This window comes from Martes martes (assembly GCF_963455335.1).
Source record: "Martes martes genome assembly, chromosome: 9".
NCBI lineage: Eukaryota > Metazoa > Chordata > Mammalia > Carnivora > Mustelidae > Martes > Martes martes.
This window is the reverse complement of record NC_137896.1, coordinates 100,814,381-100,841,814: the sequence shown is the minus strand read 5'-3', so window position 1 is coordinate 100,841,814 and position 27,434 is coordinate 100,814,381. Positions and strand designations below refer to the sequence as shown.

Below are 27,434 nucleotides of genomic sequence, written 5' to 3'. Positions count from 1 at the left end.
TTAGGTTTTGTTCAGAAATAGAAATTGAATTATTTTACCAGACTGCTTTGCGATTGCAGGGATAAAGATCTTGATTGGCTCTTTGGCACTGAGTTTGCCAACGAATGCGACAACCTTTTATTTTAAAATTATGAACAGGAACAAACAAATGGAAGAGGAAAAAAAAAGCCCATAAAATAACAAGAATTTATATTTTTAAAAAATGACTGCTAGAGGAAGCAAGTCACGCAATTAGCCTGAGAGGCAGAGCAGCGAATCCGAGCAAACAGCTGCTCACGGAGACGAATCAGTGGAATGTGAAAATGCATCACTTCACCATAACCTACATTTTTTTCTACCAAGAGATTTGCAGCTGACTCTCTGAGTGACTCATTCCTGTGCTGGGAGGGTGAGGTAATGCTCTGGTGAGGGCTGATGTCATCTCACTACCTGAACAGCGTGCATATAGCATTTCTTGTGGCTGTCAAGGAAAAGCGCCATCTGCTTTCACATATGCAGCCTGAAAGACTTCACCAGGATTGGTGCAAAGGTTAGCAGCCGTGGGGATGACTCATAAGCAGCCAATTAGCAAAGAGCAGCTATTTCAAAGTGAGCTTTTAAAATCATCATCTAGAAATATGACATGATAATTAAGTATTAAATCAGAAGGCTTTTTTATTGCTTTGGGTTTTGCACTTTTCTCACCGAGTTGATGCTGCTGAAGATTTCACTTTTATAAACAAGGCAGCTTTTCTCAGTATGGTCCATCATGTCAAATCTTCTTGGTTGTTTAAACCATGTATCTGTATGTATGTATGTACGTGTCTAATTTTTTTTTTTTTTTTTAGTATATGTGTGGCCGAAGTGAGCACTAAACCTTACTTTTAATTGTGGAAAAGTTTGTTTTCTTTTACATTTGGAGGCATGTAAATCCATCTTATAGCAGAGATGAATTGTAGTCCGTATTAGTTTGACAGCTTTTTGTTTGTTTTTTAGTTTTGGGGGGGTTTTGCAGCACTTAATTATGTTTCTTAAGGATCTGTTACTGCTTTAGGAGAAAAGAGGTGGTTAAATGGAAGAGTAAACAAGTAAAAATAAATTTTATCTGTTTCCTACAGACCCTCTGACTCCTCTTCCTCTTTCTTTTAGTGATGCACACCTGCTTTCCTTGTTTGTACTTAACTAGAACTACTGTTGATATGACCAAATGACTGAAATACCTAATATCTGTAAAAATAATACCTTTTTTAACTTTATCATAATATGAATTTACTGTTCTAGTGAATAAAATAAAGAATACCTAACATAAGATGAAGGGTAGGAAGCAGTAAATACTTGAATTTCTAACCGATAGGTAACTCAAAATGGAAGGTCATATTGGCTACATGCTGTTTTCATAGGGTATGTATACTAATGACCTAACTCGGTTCTTAATGACAGCTTCAAGATGGACATTCTACAAAAGATGAAAAGAAAAGTTTTAATTTTTAAAAAACAAAGTAAAAAGGCAAAGAATAAGATAGTAATGTGAAAAACTGTATGAGGCAATATACTGATCCCATTTGAGAGTTTATTAAAAATCAGATTTTTTTGGAAAGATTTTTATTTTATTTATTTGACAGACAGAGATCACAAGTAGGCAGAAAGGCAGGCAGAGAGAGAGGAAGGGAAGCAGGCTCCCTGCCCAGCAGAGAGCCTGATGCGGGGCTTGATGCCAGGACCCTGGGATCATGACCTGAGCCGAAGGCAGAGGCTTTAACCCACTGAGCCACCCAGGCGCCCCCAGATGTTTTTTTCAGTAAAGAGCAATAGTGATCTTTAAATACCCAGAATTATGATGAACGTTTGTTTTCATGATATAACCTTCTGAGTTTAATTACAGAGCTCTTGTAAGGCTCTTGAGTACCGTCCTTTTCTTTTCAACCTTTTATTTGGAAATAATTTCAAACTACAAAAAGTTACCCAAGTAAAAATGATACCCCCCCAAAAAAGGGACCAATCATTTTATACTGAGGTTTACCTACCCCAAACCTTGTTTGCTTTATCTTTTGAGTCGTCTCTCTTTCTTACTTTTTCTTTCCCCCAATCTCTCCTACACATTTTTTTTCCCCTAAAACATTTGGAGATAAATCAGCTATCCGTCCATTGGGGCCCTTTACTCTCAAATACTTCAATATCTATTCCTAACAGAGATATTCTCTTAACATAATCACAGCATAGTTGTCAACTTCATAAATTTATATTGATACTTTAATCTGCCATCCATTTTGCAGTTTTGTGAGTTTATCTCGTACAGGCATACCTCATCTTACTATATTTTGCAGATACTGCATTTTTACAGATTGAGGGTTTGTGACAACCCTGCATCGAGCAAGTCTGTCAGCACCATTTTTCCAACAGCATTTGCTCACTTCACGTCTGTGTGTCACTACCAGTAATTCTCACGGTATTTCAGACTTTTTCATTGTATTTGTTAAGGTGATCTTTGATCAGTGATTGTGACTAACTGAAAGCTCAGATGATGGTTGGCATTTTTTTAAACAAAAAAGTATTTTTTAATTCAGCTGTGTACATGATTTGGTAGACAGAGTGCTAGCGCACGTTTAATAGACTACAGTATAGCATAAACGTAACTTTTACAGGCACTGAGAAACCAAAAATTCATTTGACTCATTTTATTGAGGTGGGACCAAACCCACAATATCCCCAAAGGACGCCGTAATATCTTTTATAGTGTCCTTTATCTCCAGTACACCTTCTGGTCTGGGGTCAGGTAGTACATTTATTTGTCTTGTTAGACTCTTTTAATCTAGATTTACCCACAGACTTTGTCTTTTATGTTATTGACATTCTGAAGAATACAGTCTCTCTACTCTTTTATTAAAAAGAAAAGGAAATTTCTTCATTTCAGTGTACCTGGGTGACTCAGTAGATTAAGTGCCCAACTCTTGCTTTCAGCTCAGGTTGTGATCTCAGGGTCGTGAATTCAAGCCCCATGACAGGCTCAGAGCTGGGCATGGAGTCTACTGAAGATTCTCTCCCTTTCCCTCTCCCTCTGCCCACAGCCCCCCTGCCTCCTCCCCCTGCCCCCGCACGTATGCATGCACATTCCCACATGCACTCCCTCTCTCAAAAAAAAGAAAAAAGAAAAAGAAAAAAGAAATATCATTGTGTGTTTGTCCAGTGTTCCCTGGTGATTAGATCTAGGTTGTTAATTCTTAGCTTAGAATCCTACACAGGGGAAGTGCCCTCTGTCAGGGTGTCACATGTCACTCTTTGATGATGTTGATTTTGAGCATCTGGTCAGGGTATTATCTAAATTCTCCACTGTATAATTCCTAGGTTTTTTTGTTGTTTGTATCTGTTTTTAGTTTCTTGTAACTAATAAGCAGTCCATGGGCAGATGCTTTAAGACTGTGCAGTTATCCTACTCCTCATCAAAATTTCCACCTTCCTAGATTTAACACCATTGCTGATTTTTGCTTGCAGTCTTTACTACAGTGTTTGCAAAATTTTGATTATTCCAACTTCGTCCCTCCCTTCATATTTAAAGGCATTTAATTGCAGTAAGAGCCCTCCCTTCTCTCCCATGTTTTGTTTATCAATTTAATATCAGTAGACCTCGTGAATTTTTTTTTTCCTTTAGTACTTTATAATTCAGTACTTTATTATTTTGGTACTTAAGTTGTTCCAGATTTGGTCAGTGGTGTACTTCTTTTTTTTTTGGTAAGGTTTTATTTTTTCTTTTCCTTTTTCCTTTTTTTTTTATTTTTAAAAGATTTTATTTATTTGACAGAGAGAGCTCACAAGTAGGCAGAGAGGCAGGCAGAGAGAAAGGGGGAAGCAGGCTCCCTGCTGAGCAGAAAGCCTGATGTTGGGCTCGATCCCAGGACCGAGATCATGACCTGAGCCAAAGGCAGAGGCTTAACCCACTGAGCCACCCAGGCGCCCCTATTTATTTATTTTTCAGAGAGATAGCACAAGCTGGGGTAGTGGCAGGCAGAGGGTGAAGCAGGCTCTCCGCTGAACAAGGGACCTGATGTGGGACTCGATCCCAGGATCCTGAGATCCTGACCTGAGCTAAAGGCAGACGTTTAACCAACTGAGCCACCCAGGTGCCCCTGTACTTCTTTTTTGTGCACATCCTTACTCTCTAGAATAATAAGATGTTGAAGTCTCATCTTTTCCCTCCCATGCCCCAGCCCTGGAATCAGACATTTCTGTGAGGAGCCTTGATTCCTTCAGTGGGCAGTGGAATTGGAAAACAAAATGTGGGCACTAAGTTTGGGTGCATTGCTTTTATAGCCACGGTATTAAACTGTGGAAAGGCACTGTAGAGGCACAGTAAACGATTTTTGAGAACGTAATGCTATCTCAGTTTATAGTTACAGCAATAAGTACAGTGTTAAGGAACTGGAAAATCTTTGTCAACAACCTTATGCTGCTAAAAATTTTCTTGGACTTGAAAGCAAAAGTGTAAGTGAGGCTAACTTGAAGGCCAGCTGGGATTTCAGTGGGCAGTGTTGGTACCAGAGGGTGTTCCAGGGAGAAGAGGTGACATTGACAATGACATCACTGAACAATAACAGTAATATTATATTAAATATCACGCCTAAGAGGTGAGACCTGATTTCTGCCCATGTGGGGAAAAGTGGAAGACAAGGAAGAAAAGGTTGTTTGAGGTCATGTTTAGAGGACTTTGAAAATGTCAGACTTGGGATTTGGGGTCTTTAATAAGAAGATAATGGAGAACTGTTGAAGTCTTTTGAATAATGTCATAACAAGCTTAACTCTGACTCAGAGATTAATCTAGAAGATACCGTAGAGTTTAGATTGAGGAAACTGCCAGTTTAGAACTGTAAAGAGGCTATTATAATATTTCAGGCAGGAGGTACAGGGATTTGAACTAGAAGATGAAAGAAGTGGATGAGAAGAGTGGTTTTTTGCCAGCCCTTGAGAATCCCGAGGTGTGGGGCCAAGCTAGAGGGTAGGGAGGATGTGTAAGCACTTGTAGTGACTATATGAGCGTTTTCAGGTAAGTATCCCTTTGAAGATAGGATTCTACTTGAGAAACAAAGAAGTACATAGAGAAATTTTACTGTAAAAAAGTTCAGATCATTTTTGGACTTTTTCTTTTTAACATTTATATATTTTGAGGGGAGCAGAAAGTGACAGAGAGAATCTCAAGCAGACTCCCTGCTGAGCCCAGAACTGGACATAGGGCTCGATCTCACAACCCTGACATCATGACCTGAGCCGAAATCAAGAGTCAGACATTTAACTGACTGAGCACCCAAGTGTCCCTTGTTTTTGGGGGGTTTTTGTTTGTTTGTTTGTTTATTAAACTCATACTTCTTTATATTCCTTTTTTCCAAAGTTCTGAGCCTGGTCAGGGAAATAGTTTTGTCATTAGCTGAAGTAAATCAAGATGTATATATTTTTAAATGCCAAAAGGTCAATGTACTAATAACTCTTTCTCAAGAAACAAGATGTTCATGACCAGAAACTTTAGAGTTGTCCTGAACTCTGTGCTTTTGCTTATACTATACAGGGACTCCTCCATGAAATCCTGTTGGCTTTGCCTTCCTGTTATATCCCAAATCTGACTGCCTGCAACACCTCCAGTGCTATCGCCTGAATTGGAGCCATCATCATCTCTTGCTCTCCATGCCTCCACCCTTGCCCTATAGCCTTGTTCCCGCTCCTTGTGCTTCCTCCAACGTGAAGGACTGTCTTGCACCTTAAGGTCTTTACAGAGGCTCTTCCCCAGATATGGTTAACTCCCTCAAGTTAAGGTTTTGCTCAGATGTTACTTTCTCCACGGGACCTAACCAGCTGAGCCACTCGGGCGCCCTGTACATTAGCATCTTAACTGCTGCAAGAACTCCTGTAATAACCCCTTCTTGAACTTACTTGATCACAAAACTTCCTTTTGGCAGCTCGCTTACCATTATGGGACACCCATAGCAAGCAGAGTTTGAGAATACTAGAGTATTATATGTAGGCCCTGGGAGAGACTGGCCATTGTTTCAAATTGTATTTTGGTTGATGAACCACCCCAAATCGCATACTGTTGAAGGAGACCAGAGGAAGTCAGGCTCAAGACTCCAGCTCTTAGTTACTAAAGTTATTATGCCTTTAAAAGTTAGCTTTTGTTTTAGGTATTTGGGAATAAGATGATCATTCCTTCTCTGGATGGAGACCTCTTCCAATGGGACCGGGACCGTGAGAGCATGGAAACAGTTCCTTTTACAGTTGAATCACTTCTTGAATCTTCTTACAAATTTGGAGATGATGTTGTTTTGGTTGGAGGAAAGTCTCTCACAACATATGGACTCAGCGCATACAGTGGAAAGGTGAGTGAAAATGTTGAATTATTTGGGGAGAAATCAGATAAATAGGGATAGAAGAAATAATGTATTAAGCTATACTATTACTGGTTGAGGTTTATTATTATTTGTTCCCCAAGGATATCATTTGTTTTAATAAAAATACTGCAAAGTAGATAGAGCAAAATATTATTAAGGAAACTAAATGTATCCAAGACAACAGAATGAACAGCAGAGCCAGGAATAGCAGGAGGAAGAGAATTAATAAATAATGTCTAGTGTGTGTCAGTTGCATTTTACATACATTATTTTGAAATCTTTGCAGTATTCTTAAAGGTCATACATTTTTGTCTCCATTTGGACAGATAAGGACTCCTCCAAATATTAATGATCCTGATAAGAATAATAGCTACCAATTTGTTTATCTAGTTTGATCCTGTAATCCAAGAGGAAAGTTGTACTCATTTTACAGATGAGAAAACTGAGACTAAAAAGTTCAGAAGTGTCTGAGGTTAAATTTGACTTAGGTCTGTCTGATGATAAAGTTATACTATTAAGACCTAGATTTTCTCTAATGTTAGTTTTTAGGATACAATCATAATCTGCTTCTAAGATTGGGTCTTAAGGGGTGCCCGACTAGCTCAGTCGGTAGAGCATGAGACTCTTAAGATTGGGTCTTACACTATAGAATCTCTTATTAGGAATAACTAAAAACATCCTTTGAAGAAAAGTAAAAATCTTTTTTTAATCCCTTAACCTTGATATATGAGTATTTTATATATAGACTTAAGACTAAAGCAGGGAAGAGTAGAAAAATGACTTTTGACCCTTGAGTTTTTCGAACATCAGTGATTCCTTATCTAAGTGTTGGGCCCATAGCCCCTCCTTGCTCTTGCTGCCGCTTTTCTGCCTTCCCCACTCCCCACATCAGCGTTGTACTGAGGAGGCCTTGGGATCCTCTGTTGCCTTCAGAATTCTCATTTGTAAAACAGTGGGATTGAACCCAATCATCTGGTTCTCTGATTTGATGTGCTGCTACAAATTTCTGGTAGTCTAGCAGGTATGCTGTTTTCTGGGAGGATTTTAGTTAAGATCATGCGCAGATTCCTTTTTCTTTCTAATGAAGATTTGAAGGAGACACTTTTAAATACAATATCTGTTTGGTAAGGTTTAAGTCTTTAAACAACCTAATACTTCCATCAAATGGAAACTCTGAGGCTGATTTTTTTAAACTTACCTGGAATTTTATTAATGATATTATTGCTAGGAGATCACAACTGGTTCTGTTCTTTTCATGTATTCCACAGAAATGCCCCCAAATAAAACTAAAATTATCTAAATCCTTAAAATCATTCCCTGAACTAAATATTTCTTGTTTCTTTGTGGTTCTAAGTAACTCATTTTAGGAGTTGGTAGTCTAACTGATGCTTCTTAATACTTGGGTATTTCTTAGAGATTGCAATTTTTTACAAATTATCTTGATTCTTTTAATGTCTCTGATCTCCTGTAACTTATATTCTTCACAAAATTAATGTCTGTCTTTTCAGGTGAGGTACATCTGTTCAGCTTTGGGTTGTCGCCAATGGGATAATGATGATATGGAACAAGAAGACATCCTTCTTCTGCAACGCTCCCAGAAAACTGTTAGAGCTGTCGGACCTCGCAGTGGCAATGAGAAGTATGTGTTCAGAGAATGTTCCTGTTGATAATTACAAGTTCAGCAAACCCCAAATTTATCCGATTTTCCTTTATGGAGATCTCCTGAACTCTGTTCGTGTCCTTAAAACATACAACTCTTTTGAGAGAAATGTAGGCCCTAAATTAAAAATGGTCTCATGATTATTAACAGATTCCGAGTTGAAACTCTCACCCTAGGCTCTGGAGGCAGTAACCAGGTGAGGCCCATACAGTGACAACTTCACTGATCAACGTTCTTTGAATGGAGAGCACTCTTAAGACAAAGTTAATGTGCTTTACTTCAACGTGGGTCTCTAACTCTGTAGTTCTGTCTAGTAAGTAGTTTCACAGTGTGTTTGACAACCCCATTTTTAGAACACATATCAGTTTGGTCAAGTGCCTTTTTGTTTCCCTTTTCAAATAATGAATTCTTTATGTAATTTTTACATTTAAATATGTGATTAAAAAGTAATATGATTAGATAACAAGTGCTGGTCCTAAATCACATGCTGGATTTTTTTTTTTAACTTCTTTAAATTTTAACTTGCTGTAGTAAAAATCATTTGAGATCTCATCTTTCTATCTTTTGAAAGTGAACCAAACTTTCAGATTTTGTCTAATCTGATGCAATATAATTCAGTTTCCTTTCCTGTTTTCTCAAACTCAGTTAAGAAAATATTTCTATGTTCACTGGACTGTGAATAGGGCTTTGCATCTGCTGGCAACCTGACCTTCTTTATCCTGATGGGATTTTGTTTCCTTAAGTATTTGAGTGCCTGCTAGGTGTCCAGCCACCAGTAGAAACAGATGTCCAGCTTAACAGAATTTTGAATCACCAGAATGGGAAAAGTCTGGGGTCTAAGATCAGTGTTCCTTAAGTATATTTTTTTAATAGATGTCAGGATTTTAAAATTTTATTTATTTATTTGACAGACAGATCACAAGTAGGCAGAGAGGCAGGCGGAGAGAGAAGGGAGGAAGCAGGCTCCCTGCTGAGCAGAGAGCCCGATGCGGGGCTCAATCCCAGGACGCCGGGATCCTGACCCGAGCCGAAGGCTGTGGCTTTAACCCACTGAGCCACCCAGGCGCCCCGAGATGTCAGGATTTTAAGCCATTTTATATCTAAATGACAAGTTATTATATTGTCAATAGTTAAGTGATTTTTCTGTATATTGATTATAGTGGAAACATTATTACTGCCACTTTGTGAATGAGGACACTGAAACACAAGAAAGGTTTGATGACTTGCCAGATCTCAGGAGAGGTCTCAGATTGGAACTGAGGTGGTATGACCTTCAGGCTTGGTGCACTGGATGATATTGCCTTTCAGGGCTATGTTTTCATATAAATACAAAATTGATGCATTCAACTTGCTGTGTAATTGGTTTATTGGAATGATTAATTTCTTTGCACTTGAATGAAATGTGCGCAGACTTTAGTAAAGAAAGCAGACTGCTTCTACCCTCATTTTAAGGTGACTTTGGTGTGTCTGGAAAAAATCATTCTGATTTGGAAATGTGATTTGTTAATTTTTGAGGGAAAATCTGTCCCACAGCCATTGTTGGTTTATAATTTAGAAACATTGTTTCTAAAGGATCAGAACGAAGTGATGCCCTCTTGTGGCAAAAACCAGCAGAGCACTTCAGAAAATGCTGTTGAGTTTTTCTTTTTCTCATCGCAACATTTTAGTGTTTGCTTCTTGAATGTAGAACTGTTCTGTATTATTTGGTCCATTTACTTAAGCGTAAATTTCTAAAACAGACCTTTGTAAATTTAAGGTGGAATTTCAGTGTTGGCCACTTTGAACTTCGGTATATTCCAGACATGGAAACTAGAGCCGGATTTATTGAAAGCACCCTAAAGCCCAGTGGGAACAAAGAAGGGTCTAAAATTATTTCAGATGTGGAAGATCAGGAAGCCGCCATGATGGACACAGTGATAAAGGTCTCCGTTGCTGACTGGAAGGTTATGGCGTTTAGCAAGAAGGGAGGACATCTGGAATGGGAATACCAGGTACTAGAGACCATTGAACATTTGTAAATACATTTTTTCCTTTCCCGGTTTGACCAGACTTTTTGGGTAGAGGGAAAAAAACTGTCATTTTGGATTCTCAGCCTGTTCTCTATGCTTTAAGAAGTGCTTTAAAAAAGTCACACCTATTAGAATGACTCTTCTGAAAAAGACCACAGAAAACAAGTGCTGGTGAGGATGTTTGTATCTCTGTGCCCTCCTGCTGGGGGTGTGAAGTGGTGCAGCCACTGGGGAGAAGAGTATGGAGGTGCTTTCGAAAAATTGAAAAGAGAACTACCCTATGATCCAGCCATCCCGTTTCTGGGAAGATAGTCAAAGGGAGTCAAATTGGTATCTTAAGGAGATATCTGTACTGCCATGTTCAGTGCTTTGTTGTTCACAATAGCCAAGATATGGAAGGAGCCCAAGTGTCCATCAGTAAATGAATGGATAAAGAAAATGGGGTGTGTATATGTACACAGTGGAATATTATCCAGCCTGGAAGAGGGAAATGCTGTCGTTTGCAAAAACATGGATGAACCTGGAGGACATTATGCTAAATGAAATAAGCCAGGCATAGAAGGATAAATAGTGCATGATCTTACTTACTCATGGAATTTTTAAAAGTTGAACTCACAGAACAGAGAGTGGAATGGTAGTTGCCAAGGGCTGGAGGGGGTGGTGATAGGAGAAATGGAGAGATGTTGGTCAAAGGGTACAAGATTTCAGTTATGCACGATAAATAAGTTCTGGAGATGTAATGTACAGTGTGGTGACTGTAGTTAATAATACTATGTTATATATTTGAAATTTGCTAGAGTAGATCTCAATGCAGGTCTTGAACTCATGATTCCAAGATCAGGACCTAGGCTGAGATCAAGAGTCGGACAGACACTTAAACCAACTGAGGTGTATAGCATGAGAATTTGATATGCATATACATTGTGAAATGAAGAGGGTAGATTTTTTTTAAGATTTTTATTTGACAGAGAGAGAGAGCACAAGTAGGCAGAGAGGCAGGCAGAGGGAGAGGGAGAAGCAGGCTCCCCGCTGAGCAAGGAGCCCAATGCGAGGCTCGATCCCAGGACCCTGGGATTATGATGTGAGCCAAAGGCAGATGCTTAACTGACTGAGCCACCTAGGTGCTTGATTGTGCTAATCATTTCATAATGTATACATACGTCAAAATATGGCATTGTATACTGTAAATATATATGTTTTTATTTATCAGTTATACATGGAAAATCTGGAAAAAATTTTAAAATTTGTGGTTTTTAAATGCCATTTTAGGAGTTGAATTACATAAATACTGCTTGAAATAATGTAAAATTTCTTTTCTATTTTTGTTTAGTTTTGTACTCCCATTGCATCTGCTTGGTTGGTTAAGGACGGAAAAGTCATTCCCATCAGTCTTTTTGATGATACAAGTTACGCATCTAACAATGAAATTTTAGAAGATGAAGAAGACATTGTAGAAGCTGCTCGAGGAGCCACAGAAAACAGCGTTTACCTGGGTGAATAGATGTCTCTTATGTAGTGATAGGACTTAGTGACATTTAGGTTTTACTCCTGCGTTGTTCTTTTCTACCTCAAGTATGCCTATAGCAGTTTTAATTCCTAAATACATTGCCTGGCTTAGATTGCCCTTAAGATTTATACTTTGATTTCCATTCCTGCTGGGTTTTTCCATTTATCCAATTCTGAAACTTTGAATTACTCTCGTATATTCTTTTCCTCTGAGACCCTATTAGAAAGTCTTAGAAATGTTTCCATGATACAACATGCTGTGAATTACTCATATATCCTCAGATTCTAAAGCTTTCTACATTTGTATTTGCATCTACGTCAATTTGCCCCCCCTTAAAGATTATGGTTTTTTTTTTCTATATATCTTTACAACTTATCTGAAAAATAGTAACAAAGTTCTTGTGTGCCTGGGCAATTGGAGGCCTTTACAAAATAAAATTTGCAAACCTTTGAGTCTCATTATTTGCACTAGTGTTGGTGGTCAGATACTCATAAAATTCTTTTAAGCTCTGTCAGTGTGCTATTCACTCCTCAATCTGAATGAAATGCAAGCATTTGGAAGAATAACATTTCACACATGTATCGTGATAGTATTTAACTGATGTGTTAGCAGTACCTCTGGAATTACAGGTGTTTTGGTTTCCTTAAAAAGAAAGTTACTTCATCTAAGCTGTTAGTTTTATAAGTGTTATTTGAACTTGTTAGTTTTATAAGTTTTATTTGAACTTCCTTACTGGAAATGTTCCAGTAACTATTGACAATTACTGTTTAGTGAGAGACATTGTAACTTGTGTATAACTTTCCTTTCCTATTTTTGTTAAATAACCTTTGAGTTGCATTCGAGTATTTGAGGCCTGATTCTTCTTTGAAAAGAGTTATGAAGCACATGAAGAAATAATGAATGAATCTAACTGTACTAAATGAAAATGAACCTTTTTGAAAAAAATTGGTGCTTGATTCTAAATATAATTGACAATGTTCTCGTTGATTCAGGAATGTTCCGAGGTCAGCTATATCTGCAGTCATCAGTCAGAATTTCAGAAAAGTTTCCTAACAGTCCCAAGGCCTTGGAATCTGTCAGTAATGAGTATGCAATTATGCCTTTGCCAACAATCAAATGGAAACCCTTAATTCGTAAGTGAATTATGAACTTTTGTAGTATTATTGAGGTGTTCAGAGGCCTTATCATGACTGTCTTTGTCCTAGTATTGAATACCACAGAGATTACAACTGTTACATACTCTTTATTTTCTGACACACTAGGAAGGTATTTCAGATGTTGGGGAATTTGAATTATCTTTTACAGATTGATTTCATTAAAACAGCAGCTGCTTCTAAAGAAATCAGTGTTAATAAAGTATTTCTCTAGACAACATAGAAACCCTCTTAACCATTCGCTGACTATGACTAAGTATCATTTAGCTCTTAACATATTAAGAATATTTATGGGTCTCAGGGTCCTGGGATCAAGCCCCGCATAGGGCTCTCTGCTCAGCAGGGAGCCTACTTCCTCCTCTCTCTCTCTCTGCCTGCCTCTCTGCCTACTTGTGAGCTCTCTCTCTCTGTCAAATAAATAAATAAAATCTTTTAAAAAAAAAAAGAATATTTATGAAACAGGGGCACCTGTTTCATATTTATGAAACAAAGGCAATGGGGGCTCAGTTGGTTGAGTTTCCAACTCTTGATTTTGGCTTGGGTCATGATCTAAGAGTTCTGGGATTGAGCCCACTTTGGGCTCTGTGCTGGTCATGGAGCCTGCCTGAGATTCTCTCGCTCCCTCTCCCTCTCCCCACCCCCTGTGCTGGCTCACACGCTCTCTCTCTCCGTTATTCAATAAAAAAATTTTTTAAGAATATTTATGAAACATTATCTGGTTATTACATCACATGCTTTGAGACATTTAAATGAGTTGAAGTCAAATAGTAAGCCACCTATTTCCTTCAGTTATCTTTCCATAGCTTGCATATGGTTTTTATCGCATATGTCACATCCTATTTTAATTACTTATTTAAATGACTCATCTTCTCTACAAGACTGCTTTTTTTTTTTTTTAAGACTTTATTTATTTATTTGATAGACAGAGATCACAAGTAGGCAGAGAAACAGGCAGAGAGAGAGGAGGAAGCAGGCTCTCTGCTCATCAGGGAGCCTGATGCAGGGCTCCAACCCAGAACCCTGGGATCATGACCTGAGCAAAGGCAGAGGCTTTAACCCACTAAAAGACTGCTTTTCAAGGGGAAGGAACCTTGAGCCATTTACTTAACATATTTGAACAGAACTGTGGTTGAAAACCTGTTTTTTTGAATGAATGAAGTTACATGCATTTTCACTGAAGTTTTAACAGTTAAGATTTTACCATTTTCTTTTAGATTCTCCTTCCAGAACTCCTGTCTTGGTAGGGTCTGATGAATTTGACAAATGTCTTAGTAACGATAAGTTTTCTCATGAAGAGTACAGTAATGGCGCACTTTCAATCTTGCAGTACCCATATGGTAAGTGTGATGAAGCTTGCATTGAAAATGCTGAGTTTCATTTTTCCTCTTAGTTTATTTATTTATTTGAAATTAATTAGTAAAATTCAAATGAACGGTAGTCATTTGGAAGGTCGAAAATATCCTTGGAGGAATAGTATGAATGGTGGCCAAAGGTGTGAGTTCCAGAGTTAGATTGCCAGGGTTCAAATCCCGGTTTTGCCACATACTAGGTTGGGCACGCCTAACTTACTGCGTCCTGGTTCCTTCATCTGTAAAGCAAGGATAGTAATCCTGATATTTACTTATTGGATTGTTATAACTTCTAAATGAGATAATGTACATATAATCTTAACTAGCACTGTGTCTGGCAAATAATAAGTGTTCAGTAAGCATCAATTCTTGTGATTAGCTTTCATTTAGTTATCAGCCTGTTTAATGTAATCTGTATAATATCAGCCTGAGTAATGAAGAAAATAGGTGTTTCCTATAATGCTAAATGAAAACACTACAAAATGAGGGGATTTTAATTTTGTCCTCCAACAAGAGAAATTAGTGCAAAAGTCAAGAGTAGGTGAAATTTGACCGGAAATACATTCCAGGGTATTTAAAGTTAGGATGCATTCAGCCATGGAAGGACTTTGAATAGTTAGATATTAAAAAAAAAAATTGTCAGATCTGCATTAGACAAAAAGAGATTCCTTAAGAGTTCACCTTAGATGCCAGTAATGAGAAGTTATTGTAAAATTTAAATTGACAAAAACACAGGACTCTGACCTAGAAGCAACAGTCTTTATCTGATGCTGATCCGAATACAAGATAAGAGAGAATTATGTAGTCTGTCCACGTACTACAAAATAGAAGCCAAACAGGCAGGCCGCTTTCTAGGACAGCCTCCTTTTGACAGCTTAAAATGAACCAAGGAGACTGTTAGAGCAGTTTTCTTCTGAGTTTGCAAAGAATAATTTATGATAAAATTTGTATATCATTGATGCCAAATGAGAGTAAAGCTTAAAAACCTTGAAGGAAGATTGAGTACTGTCTAATTCTTTCTTGCATTTAAAGAACTGGATTATTAATGAGGTAACAAATAAGGTGGCCCTTAAGGTTTTTTGCTTGTCTTATTATTCAGTACAAAAAAAAATCTATGATGCTATGGAATAAAGGAAAATATGTGTATAGGAAAAAAGAAAAAGTAGGGTAATGAGGCTATTGAAAAGTGCTAAGGAAGAGATGAAACTTTAATAAAAGGAATTAGTAATAGAAGTGACAGGAAAACAGATAATTTTTAACAACTAAAGGAGACTCTGTATTGGTTTATCTTTTTTTAAAAATAATCTTTTATTTTTTTGTGTTTGTTTTTTGTTTTTATGTGTATTTTTATGTTTGTTTTTGAAGATAATGGTTATTATCTACCATATTACAAGAGGGAGAGGAGCAAACGGAGCACACAGATCACAGTCCGATTCCTCGATAACCCAAATTACAACAAGAACATTCGCAAAAAGGATCCTGTCCTCCTCTTACACTGGTGGAAAGAAATAGTCGGAACTATTCTGTTTTGTATCATAGCAACAACTTTTATTGTGCGTAGACTCTTCCATCCTCATCCTCACAGAGTAAGACATTTTTCAGAATCTAATGTATTTCAGAGTGTTGGGAGAATAGTGTGTGAGGTGGGGGCTAAGGGGGCATTTCCTTGAGTTTCACCGTGAAGTCAGCGTTACCCATCCTCTCATCTCCCCTGACTTACCACCCCCTTCGCTTCTCAGCCTGTTCCCATCTGGCCTTCACCCCTCCCATTTCACTTCTCATTGACAAGGGAAATGCTGTATTCTGTGTCTTATAATACTTTTCTTTTTGTCCCTGTTATTTATTTTTTAAATGTTATTTTATAGCTTAAGATTGTTAGCTAACTGCAGTTCAGCTTTGATAGTGATTTTTTTCCCCCACCTTATTAGCAAAGGAAGGAATCTGAAACTCAGTGCCAAACTGAAAGTAAATATGATTCTGTCAATGGAGAAGCTAAGGACAGTAGCTGGAATGACATAAAAAATTCTGGATATGTATCACGGTAAGAGTCTTGTCATGTATAAAGTATGTATGTGTTTGCTACAGCTTCTGGTGACAGCTGTTTGAGTCAAGGAAGAAATGACCTTTTGATCATTAAGATCTTGTTTAACTTTCCCTTTAATGTGTCAATATCCAGGGAAGTAAAACATAGACTTAGCCCTGAAGTAACTTAAATTTATTCACAGTGATATGTACCCTAAGAGGTATAAAAATAGTGTTACAGAAATTCAAAATTAAGTTCTTATTCAGATAACTTTATTATCAAAGGTGTATTGTGTACTGGGCTTGGTATGAACAGAACCAAATTATTATTGTGTTATTAGAGTATGATTAAATCTCTATATGTTATTTAATCTTCAATTATTTATTTAGTCTTTATTCTGTCTAGGTAAGGAGTAGAAAAAAGGGTGGAAATACACCAGTAGATCATTTTTAAATTAGAAGAGGGAGGTGAGTCACATAAAAAGTAGGCAATTCAAATAATTTGAAGGTAAAATAAAAGTAGAGAATCTGTTAGCATTGGTCAGGCATACTGGTTTTCATGCTTTGTGGTACAGGAAGTGGAGCTGTGTTTCCCTTTTCATATTACATGGTTTATTCCTACATTTTCCCTTTGTTTTGATACATTTTCCCTTTGTTTTGATATCATACTTAGTGCTTGGTGATATGGGGACAAGGAAGAGATACAGAACCTTACTGCTTAATATCTAGGGTAATGGTTTTATGACAGAAAAGATTGAAAATTACAGTGAAAAATGTGTGATACTTAGATGATGTGTAGACATGATTTATCTAAGCTACGTTCATACTGTATTATCACAAGCTGAGAATTGACTGTAATCCATTTGTTTTGGCTACGAGTTTCCCAGAGCAGAATTTTCCAGGTGACTAAGAAATGGCAAAGGCTCTAGTACCCTCTCTGATAAAGATGCTGACGAATTATGTCAGTGGCCAGCAATAGCAGCAGGCAGAGAGAGGGAGAAACTAGGGACCTGACAACTCTCACGAGGTAATCCGCCACCGAAGCCGTTCATGGGTCATTCAGCATTTTATTCAGCATTTACTCTGAACATCCGAGCGCAGGACGTTTATTTCAGGCTTTGGGAGAAACGAAAAGACTGGGCCTGTGCCAGAGGGGCTTAACGTCTATGAGGGAAGATAATACTGGACTAAACAAACAGCTAAGAAAAAAGCGGCCAACTAAGTGACTTAGTCACTGGTTGTAATGATTCAAGAGGGCATCGTACGTGAGGTCACGTTTTCATTGAACCTTAAATTGTGAGTAAGGAAGAATTAGGTAAAGACAGGGAGGAGTAGGTGGAATGAATACACTTACATCCATAAGGCTCTTGTGAGGAGAACTGGAATAATGTACTCTGCAATTGAATTCGATTTAGTTTTCCTTTCACTTTATTCAATGTGGCGAGTACAGCTGATTGTTTTTCAAATCCAGGCGGCTCTATGCTAATGCCTAATGTTTATTGAATGCGTGCTCTATGGTGGGCATCATGAAGAACCTGAGCTCTGGGTTCAGTCATGAATTCAAGTCTTCACTTGGGCATCGTCAGTTGGGACCTTCAGCAAGATGATACTTTCATTTTATAGAGTCTATAATCATATATAAGATGTCTCTCTTTTCAGAAGACATATTCATTTTCTTTAATATAGGACAATAATGCAATTGGCCCTGCAGGAGTAGGATGTGAATTTCATGAGCTTTGTAGTTGGGGAGATGGATCTGTACCGAAGTGCCTTGACTAGCTATTTTTAGGGACACAGATTATAGTTCTTCATTCTCTGTGAAGGTAATTGGCCCACAGAGGATTGGGATCGATTGCCTCTCCTCAGCTCTGTGCTGTAACCAGCTGAGCCAACTACTAAATGAATATGAGTGTGCAAATCCTAAAGTAATAAACTTAGCCTTTTGAGAGACAGTAAAGATAATCAAATTCAACTCTCTCCCGTATGACTGGAAGAACAACTTCCAGAGCGTGCATGCGTTCATTTATTTTTTTCATATATTATCTGACTGAGATTTGTTAGACCTTCCACTTGACAGGTAAGGCCAAGCTCTGGAAATACAAAAAGAAGCACAAATGCCTTCCTGCACTCAAGGCCCCCACAATACAGTGGCAGTGGGGAGAGCGAGCTGTGTACAAATAGCTGCAAGCTATTGAGATTATGTTTAAATAGTTCAAAAAACTATGTGCAAAGTGCTATGAGAACATTGAGACGGCTCTAGGAAGGTTCCAGAATGAAGGGAAAACAGAGGTTCGTTAAGTATAAAGAAGTAGGCCATCTCAGTAGAGCAAATAACCGAAGCAAAAGCCCCAAAGCTGGGAGAGAGCCTGGTGCAATCAGCTGAAATCTGGAGCGCGGAGTGAAGAAGTCAGGCACGGAAGGGAGACGAGGCTACAATGTGTGTGTCAGCCTGTAAGTCACAGATGCGGAGTTAGCTTCTGTCTGAACTCCTCTGGTGGTGAGCACACTGACTGATGAAGCCACCCAGCTGATTTCACACAGTTGGTTCCTAGAAAGATTTCTGGCTAAAAGAAAAAAAAAAAAAAAAACTTAATAAGATTGATAACATTTTTTCCATAAAATTTATAGAAACTGACATAAAATTAAGCTGTGCTTTTTCTTTTCTTTTTTTTTTTTTTTAAGATTTATTTATTTATTTGAGAAAGAGTGTGCACGCAACAGACGACATTGAGGAGTGGGGGGTCAGACAGAGGGAGAGAAAGAGAGAGGGAGAGTCCTCAAGCAGATTCCCCACTGAATGCAAAGCCTGACATGATCTTGATCCCAGGACCCTGAGATCAGCACCTGAGCCGAAGCCAAGAGCAGGATGCTTAACTGACTGAGCCATCCAGATGTCCCTAAGCTGTGTTTTTTTATTTGAGTGCAGAATGCGACAGAAGGCAAAAGTTTAGAGAATGAAGGATAGAATATTTTGGTAGGTGATGGAAAGTGCTGGACAGGTTAGATCAGTAGTACAGTTGCTATAAAAACAAGTGATAAGCAATTCCCAATAAACAGTAGCTTTTTTATTTTTTATAAATTTCCTAGGAAAAAGTTAGAATGGGTTTGCTTCATTTATGTAAACAGAAGAACAAAGAATGCTAGTAGTCGAATTTAAACTACAATCTATTAAAATAAGTTTTATGAGACTTACTGAGTCTATGTACTCTTTATATATCATAAAGTAAGATCGAACTATTACCTTATGAAATTTCCTTTTTTTTTTTTTCTTTTTAAGCTATCTAACAGATTTTGAACCAGTTCAGTGCATGGGTCGTGGTGGATTTGGAGTCGTCTTTGAAGCCAGAAACAAAGTAGATGACTGCAATTATGCTATCAAAAGAATCCGCCTCCCCAACAGGTAAGGGAGGGTGTTGTTAGTGGGCTTGCAACTGGCACCATATTGCTCATCTCATAGGCAATATGTCCTTCTTGCTATGGTCTGTACATCCTATAGTAAACATCGTTTCTGACCTTCTGAACCTTAGCTTCTAAGCGCCACCAGGTGACCAGCGGTCAAAAAGGGGTGATGTATTTAGATTGCTTTGCCTCAACTTAAAAAAATATGCCCCTGTTTTTGATTCTTAAACACTCAGGACTTTTCCAAAGTGGATTATGATGATTCTCATATTTACTATGTAGCACTATTTAAAAATAATCCATATATTATGGAAAATAAGGAAAAGTATTAAAAATCATCTGTGTCTTCTCTTCCTAGTAATGCTATTACCATTTTTGGGTATTTCCTTTTATTTTTTTCTGATCATAAATTTACCTAGTTAGTAGCATAGTTAACAATATAGTACAGCTTAATCTGTTGCTTCCTTTATTGTATCCTTGGCAATTTCCATGCCAACGATAGGCTAAGAGTATACATGCTAAAATAAACTGAAAGTATTGTATGGCTGGATAATAGTCCAGTTGATATATGGGAAATATTTTGTTTAACTGTTTCTTATTGTTAAATATTTGGGTTTCAAATTTGTTGCAGTTAAAAACAACTTTGTAGTGTCCATCTTTTATATAAATTTTTGACCACGTCTGTTTTCATAGGATAGATTCCTAGAAGTAGCATTTCTAACTCAGAACAGTTTCATGCTTAAGATGATGGGCTTTGAGTAATGCATTCTCCACCTATTTTAGAAAGCTCCTATTGATTTTTTAAAAAGATTTTTTATTTATTCATTTGAGAGAGAGTGAGGGAGAGAGAGCAAGAGAGGGGGAAGGGGCCGAGGGAGAGGGAGAAGCATACTCCCCACTAAGCAGGGAACCTGATATGGGGCTCAGTCTCAGGACCCTGATCATGACCTGAGCCGAAGGCAAACGCTTAACTGACTGAACCACCCAGGCGCCCGTAAGTTCCTATTGATTCTTGATTAAATGTGCACTGATTGCTTTGTCTTTGTAACTGGTAGTTAATCAGTCTGTCAGACAGGGACACAAGACTGGGAGGATTTTATGTACTAATTCTCCTTGGGACTAATTCTTTTCCTTGGTATATAATTTTTGAGTACTTTAAGTATTCATATATGCAGGCACCACAGGATATGAAATTAAGCAAAGCTTTTGCCTCCAAGAACAAATGACTCTTTGAGGCTTTTGGATATATATGCAAATAACTGCAGTGCAACAGTGGTTGTGACCTGGGGGCTTAGAATAGTAAATAGCTTCTCTTGAAAAAGTGCAGATGTAACTGAAATTGAAGAAGGCAAGCTTTTTGGAGGTGGTGACATTTGTGCTGGGTATTCAAGAGTAGGCTGTCACCCACTTGACAGAGTGTAGCAGAGGGATGGCACTACACAAAATGACCTGACAAAGGCTTAAGGAAAAGCACTTGAAGGTGATATAGAGAAGAGTTAGTGGGATCCCTAGAAATGTGAGATTAGATCCACCAGAAAAACTATCAAAGCAGAAAATCAAATCTGGATGCTTTTCTAACTAGACTTCATTGCCTGTGATATTCAATATTTGAGGCTTGCTTTGAACAAATAAACATGCTAATACAGGTTTTTTGGATGGCAATATGCACCAGTTACGTACGTACCAAGTATGGTCATTCTCCATCCTCCTGAGCTCTCTCTTTATTTATTTATTTATTTATTTATTTATTTATTTATTTATTTATTTGACAGACAGATCACAAGTAGGCAGAGGCAGGCAGAGAGAAAGGAAGGGAAGCACACTCCCTGCTGAGCAGAGAGTCCAACGTGGGGCTCGATCCCAGGACCCTGGGATCATGACCCGAGCCGAAGGCAGAGGCTTTAACCCACTGAGCCACTCAGGCGCCCCGAGCTCTCTTTTCTGAATAGTTCACTTACACCTATTCATCCCCCTATTGAATTGACAAACATTAAGTGGTCTTTATATCTTTAATGGTCTGTAGTCGTTCATTTTTAGTCATCCAGGAAAATTTATTTGAATGAGGCAATGTGTTCATAGCACTTATTTCTAAAAGAAGAAAAAAAAAATCCTAAAATACGTGTTTTTAAAACTTACTGTATGGCTTTTTAGAATTGTGCCACTAGGGCTAAGTCATCTGTTTCTAGTTTTAGATTCAAGAGAGAATTTTATTTTCTTATTTCTCACCAAAAATATGATTACTTTTTCAAGTAAGAGTGACCTTCGGTGTTGTCTTTTTCTCTGTATTTCAGGGAGTTGGCTCGGGAAAAGGTAATGCGGGAAGTTAAAGCCTTAGCCAAGCTTGACCATCCAGGGATTGTTAGGTATTTCAATGCTTGGTTGGAAGCCCCACCAGAAAAGTGGCAAGAAAAAATGGATGAAATTTGGCTGAAAGATGAAAGGTAACTTGGTTAGACATAGACTTAAAATCTAGTACTTTTTTTAAAGCTAGTTTTTTTGCTTATGTGAACAAAATATCATCTCCATAACTAGAGATGAGTTTTGCTTATTTGTTTTAAGAAAAAAATGCCGTTCTCTGTCATGTCTTGGAACATTCTGGAGCCACTTGTTAATTGAAAAGTTTACTTAAAATAAAGAAAAGTTTATATTTTAGACTATGAATTTTAAAAATTATTTGTAGATAGGGCTGTATGAATCGTAAATTGCTAAGGGATTTACAGTGGCTTTTCTCTTTAAGAGGTTCTGTCTGCTTTTGATTTTTTTTTATTTTTTTATTTTCGATTTTCAGTTTCTCAGTAGTTAACAGTTTACAACTCCTTTAAAACTATTAAACTAATTTAAAGCAAACAATCTTGAAACACTGCATCAAAAACTAATGATATATTTTAAGGTGACTACCTTGACACAATTAAAAAAAAAAACCTAGTTTAAAGCTATTTGCAGTTAAAAGTACTTAAACTTGGGCAACCTAAAGATAATGCCCATATTGAGTATGCTCTGCTATAGGAAGGAAGGCTCTTTTAAAAATGAGTAAATGAAAACAGAGAGGAAGCAGCCTGCATATAGGCTGTTTACCAAATAATTGGGAGTAAAATTCCTGCCTAAAATACTGAACACAGCCCTAGACCCACATGTAGTAACTTGTCCAGATGACATTTATAGACACAGTCAGTAGCCAAACCACAGAAGATCCAAGTGAGGTGGTCCCATGGCTCAGGGCCCTGGTCACTGCTGCCCTAATTCAGACAAGGGCTTCGGAACCATGGCCTCTGAGGAGTCCTGTCCTTGGCTGTCTCTCAGGGCTTTATGTTTTGCATAAAGGCCCTGGCTGCTCTGGCATGACAGTCCCACATAACTGTTTCAGGTCTAAAATTAAGCTTTCCAGTTGAAATTTTTTAGAAGCAATGAATGGCATATAATGTTCTTCGTCTCCCATAGTATGTTTTTTATTTCTTCTGTGTGTTGCATGTCATTTGGTACTGGCTTTCTTATAGATAAAGCTTTTGGAGTAAAGATTGTGGTTCAGATCATTTAATCAGCACATATGCCCTCTCTTCCCTTTGTGTCTGTCCCACCTTCAGCACAGACTGGCCACTCAGCTCTCCTAGTCCAATGGATGCCCCATCAGTTAAGATACGCCAAATGGATCCTTTCTCTACAAAGGAACATATTGAAATCATAGCTCCTTCTTCACAAAGAAGGTCTTTTTCAGTAGGGATTTCCTGTGGCCAGACAAGTTCTTCCGAGAGCCAGTTCTCTCCGCTGGAATTTTTAGGAACGGACCACGGGGACAGCAATGAGTCCGCGGATGCCGCGTGCAACCTCCGGGACAGCTGCCTTACGGACTGCGACGCGGGAGATGGTACTCTGGACGGCCACGACGAGGGTCACTCCTTCGAACTATGTCCTTCTGGAGCTTCTCCTTATGAAAGGTCAAAGGAGAGAACATCCTCTTCTATAGTATTTGAAGATTCTGGCTGTGATAACGCGTCCAGTAAAGAAGAGCTCAGAACGAAGCGACTGCATCTGGGCAACCACTGCACTAATAAACTAACTGCCCTCGAGCCCTCCAGTAGCCAGTCTTCTTCTGAACCTACGTTCTCTGTTTCTCCTCCCAGACCCACCACTTTAAGTTTAGATCTCACTAAGAACACCGCGGAAAAACTCCAGCCCAGTTCCCCGAAGGTGTATCTCTACATTCAGATGCAGCTCTGCAGAAAGGAAAACCTCAAAGACTGGCTGAACAGCCGGTGCACCCTAGAGGAGAGGGAGAGGAGCGCGTGTCTGCTCATCTTCCTGCAGATCGCGGAGGCGGTGGAGTTTCTGCACAGTAAAGGGCTCATGCACAGGGACCTCAAGGTCTGTACTCGTGGAACATCACCCAAGGGGTTCAGTCTGACCCTCGGTAGTTGTCAGATTTTAACCAAAGGGCCCTGAAGAGCAAAGGAGAGGAAGGGTATCAGAGAGGGGAGCAGAGACCCGGGGAAGTAGCCCGAGGAACCTGCTGCAGAAGGAAGTCTCGTGGTTTGAAAACTTGAGGCAGAGCATGTCTTCTCTCCTGTGATGGGTTCATGTTCATTTTACCATAAAAAGTATTCCCGGTCCTCCAGCTAAAAAAGACAAAGCCACCATGAGCAGCAGATAGACTCTGTTTTTTCTAGGGCTTTGGGTAACCCTGAGGTAAGTTCCCGAGGGCACCAAGGTAGCGTGGTGAAGGGGACCCAAGTGGAAGGAGACACATAGTTTCCTTCAGTAGCCAGCTCTGAACTGGGGCAAATCTCCAGGCTGTTTGCCCCTATTCCTGAACTATTTAGGCCCTGAGGAAGGGCATGCGAAGCTGGATGGAGAAAGAAAGCAAATAGCCAGGTTACTGTTTGCAGCTCTAAAGCCTTTGATTCTGTTTTCAGTATATACAATATTGAATATTGTGGCAATGTGATAGGCTAAATTATATAAGATTCTTACTAAAATACTCAATATTTCCTGGGTATGTGTTTCTGAAACAATTATATGGAACTCTGACTTGACTAATTTCTGCCATATTTCATATGCTCACAGTGAATATATAAGTACTTTTCTGATGGAAGTAGCTTAAATTATTGAAGTATTTTCAGTTTTTGTTTCGTGTAACCAAAAACTTTTGTTTCAGGCACCAAAGTAGCTACTTGGACATTGTTTTCTCATATCAGCTATACATCTTTTAATCCTTGAGTTTGGAATACGGGGGACAAGAATTAGAATTAGTTCCTATTTTCCAGAGTAATTGTTATTGAATTATTATATAATCGCTGTGCTTCCATGTGCTTCCATGATTTTGATGGAATCATGGTATTATTCTGCACCGAAGGAAAGGTTCAGAGATGATTTCTTTTGGTTGGAAAAGAGAAAACAACTAGCTTCCAGAAAGCCAGATACTAACATGAGAGGGTACCAGCTGTATGACTATAGTTAACATTTATCATTTGGTGAGAAACTATTAACTGATTTACACATTCGGTTTGCTCTTAGCCCTTACTATACATACAAAATGCCAAGTTGAAAGGCAATGTATTTATGTTTTCACTGATAATGAGTATCCTTCTGCTGATTTTATAATGTTAATGAGCTATTAGTGAATATTTGTCAAATGCTACAAAATTGTCTATAAAGATTTTTTTCTGTGTTTGTCTCTGCACCAAAAAAATTCTAGGAAGAAAATTAATTTTCCCCTAGTTTTTCTAGAAACAAAAAAGTTTGATTCCTTTTTAAAGATACATTATTTTTAACAATTTCTAGGGTACCAGAAAAATTACTTCCAAGATTTCTGTTCCCAGTTTGAATAGCTCTGCATTCTGTTCGCTCTGACCCAAGTCTCTGAGCTCCATGTTAAACCTTCTGGCCCTCCTCACCTTTTGTACCTTGTTCAGTAGTTGTCATTGGCACTCTCCAGCCTCTGAGTCTCCAGACTTCCTTCCAGTCTCTTCTCTTCACTCTAGCTGGGCTTCACGCTGGGCTTTTCACAGTTCCTTAAGTACATTGAGTCCTCATAGAGCCTGGTATTTCTTATTTAAATTCTCATCACACTTGTATTATTTATCCTTCAGTTCTGTGTTTCTGTGTTTATTTTGTTCCCCTGTTACATTACTGTCAAAATGCCTGACATAGTCTCTATACTCATATCATTTTATTTGAATAATCTATTGCTTGCCGCCCAAAGGAAATTTATTGGTCCATGTAACTCAGCTGTCCAGTACCCTTTATCTAGGATCAAGTGATGTAGCCGAAAGCTGTCCCCTGCCCCATCACTGTCTCTTGTTTCCATTTTCAGGCATGCTCTCCCTTCACTGGCCTAGGATAGCTGCCAGCAATTCTCAGGGCTACATATTATAAGTCTCTAGAGGTGGTTGGATAGATAGGTATGGAGCGGAAAGGGCATGGGAAAAAAGTATCTCTCTCCCCCAGTATCAATCAGAAGCCCTGGGTTTCCTTCTAATTGCTAAGCCAAGGACACATACCCACCTCTAAATCAGTCTCCTGGCCAGGGGATGGAATCGTGCTGATTTACTTCTCTAACCTCTAGATGTAACCTCAGAATAACATCCAGCTGAAGCATGAGGTCGCTGCACAGTTGGGGAAAAGGGAGTTCTCAAAGTCAAGTCAGGGTATTTCTGGTGGAAGCACAGGGGGTAGATGCTGGAGAACCCCCCACACCCAAAAAAATCTATTACGGTGTTTAGTAACTAACAACTGACACCAGAAGGTAGGGGAGAGGAGGGAATGTGAAATTTAAGGCATCACAGTCTGTGTTTTCTCTCACATAAGATCATCTATGGGAGAGCAGGAGGTTATTACTATAGATTTTGGTTATATGCAATAACTTAATTGCTTCAAAGCCAGCCCTGTAGAATCGTATTTTGGAGTTCGGGAATAAAATGGTTTTTGTCTAGCAGTATTTGAAGCCAGATGAAATTCAGTTTCATGAGCTGAATGGCTCTCTTTTTCTTTATTTTAAGGGCTCTGAATGGTGGTTATGTTAGCCACGGTTAGAGTAGGTGCTGAAGGAAAGATGATCTATTTCACACAGGGAGGTTTGAGGAGCCCATGAGAAATCTGGCTGGATATGTCATATAAACAGTTATATATGAGAGTGTAGAACTCAGGACAGGTCTGGGAGTGTATGGAAGCATACGGGTATAAAAGAGGCAGCACAAGGGGCGCCTGGGTGGCTCAGTGGGTCAAAGCCTCTGCCTTCGGCTCAGGTCATGATCCCAGGGTCCTGGGAACGAGCCCCACATCGGGCTCTCTGCTCCGCAGGGAGCCTGCTTCCCTTCCTCTCTCTCTGCCTGCCTCTCTGCCTACTTGTGCTCTCTGTCTGTCAAATAAATAAATAAAATCTTAAAAAAAAAAAAAAAGAGGCAGCACAAGGTTGTAGTGAGGAGCTCTTATTCCCCTTGGTAGCCTACTTCAGACACAAACAGAAGGCCAGAAGGCCAGTTTGTTTCATTCATTCATCAAATAGAAGTGATGAGCTACGATAGGGCAAGGACTTCACTGAATGCTGGTTCTGTGGTAGTGAACCAGAAGTCTTTTTCTTCTGGAGCCAGACCACTTGGATTTGAATCCTGCTCTACCACTTGCTAGGTGGATACCCTTGGGCACTTAACTTCTCTGGGCCTCAGTTTTCACAGCTATAAAATGAGGGTCTAAGAGACTAATAAGGTTGTAAGTATTACATGAATTAATAGTAGTAAACTGCTTAAAACAGCTTGTGGCACATTACCAGTGCTCTGTATGCATTTACTGTTATTACTACTATTATATCATGGCTTCGGTTATAAACATAAGAAGCTTGCCAAAGGAGAGTATAAAGAATACTGAGATTGAGGACTGGGCCCTAGAGAATGTGAATCTGTAAGAGTTTAAATAGATGTTCAGTAAATGTGCATTTCCTCTGGTACCCTTCCCTTTTCCTTACTCTAACAATACTTACTCAGCATTGAAGGATTGC

The 27,434-nt window shown here is 38.7% G+C and overlaps 1 protein-coding gene across 1 annotated transcript in view; it reads left to right on the top strand.

Annotated features, from left to right (window-relative positions):
* Positions 1–27,434, top strand: part of EIF2AK3 (eukaryotic translation initiation factor 2 alpha kinase 3) — a 67,949-nt gene that overhangs the window by 27,026 nt on the left and 13,489 nt on the right. The window contains exons 3-13 of the mRNA XM_080812660.1: positions 6,141–6,335; positions 7,856–7,986; positions 9,764–9,998; positions 11,347–11,509; positions 12,516–12,656; positions 13,892–14,014; positions 15,392–15,612; positions 15,955–16,067; positions 19,326–19,448; positions 21,739–21,888; positions 23,029–23,806. Coding sequence (XP_080668786.1) covers positions 6,141–6,335; positions 7,856–7,986; positions 9,764–9,998; positions 11,347–11,509; positions 12,516–12,656; positions 13,892–14,014; positions 15,392–15,612; positions 15,955–16,067; positions 19,326–19,448; positions 21,739–21,888; positions 23,029–23,806 — 2,373 coding nt within the window. The remainder of the gene's footprint in view (positions 1–6,140; positions 6,336–7,855; positions 7,987–9,763; positions 9,999–11,346; positions 11,510–12,515; positions 12,657–13,891; positions 14,015–15,391; positions 15,613–15,954; positions 16,068–19,325; positions 19,449–21,738; positions 21,889–23,028; positions 23,807–27,434) is intronic.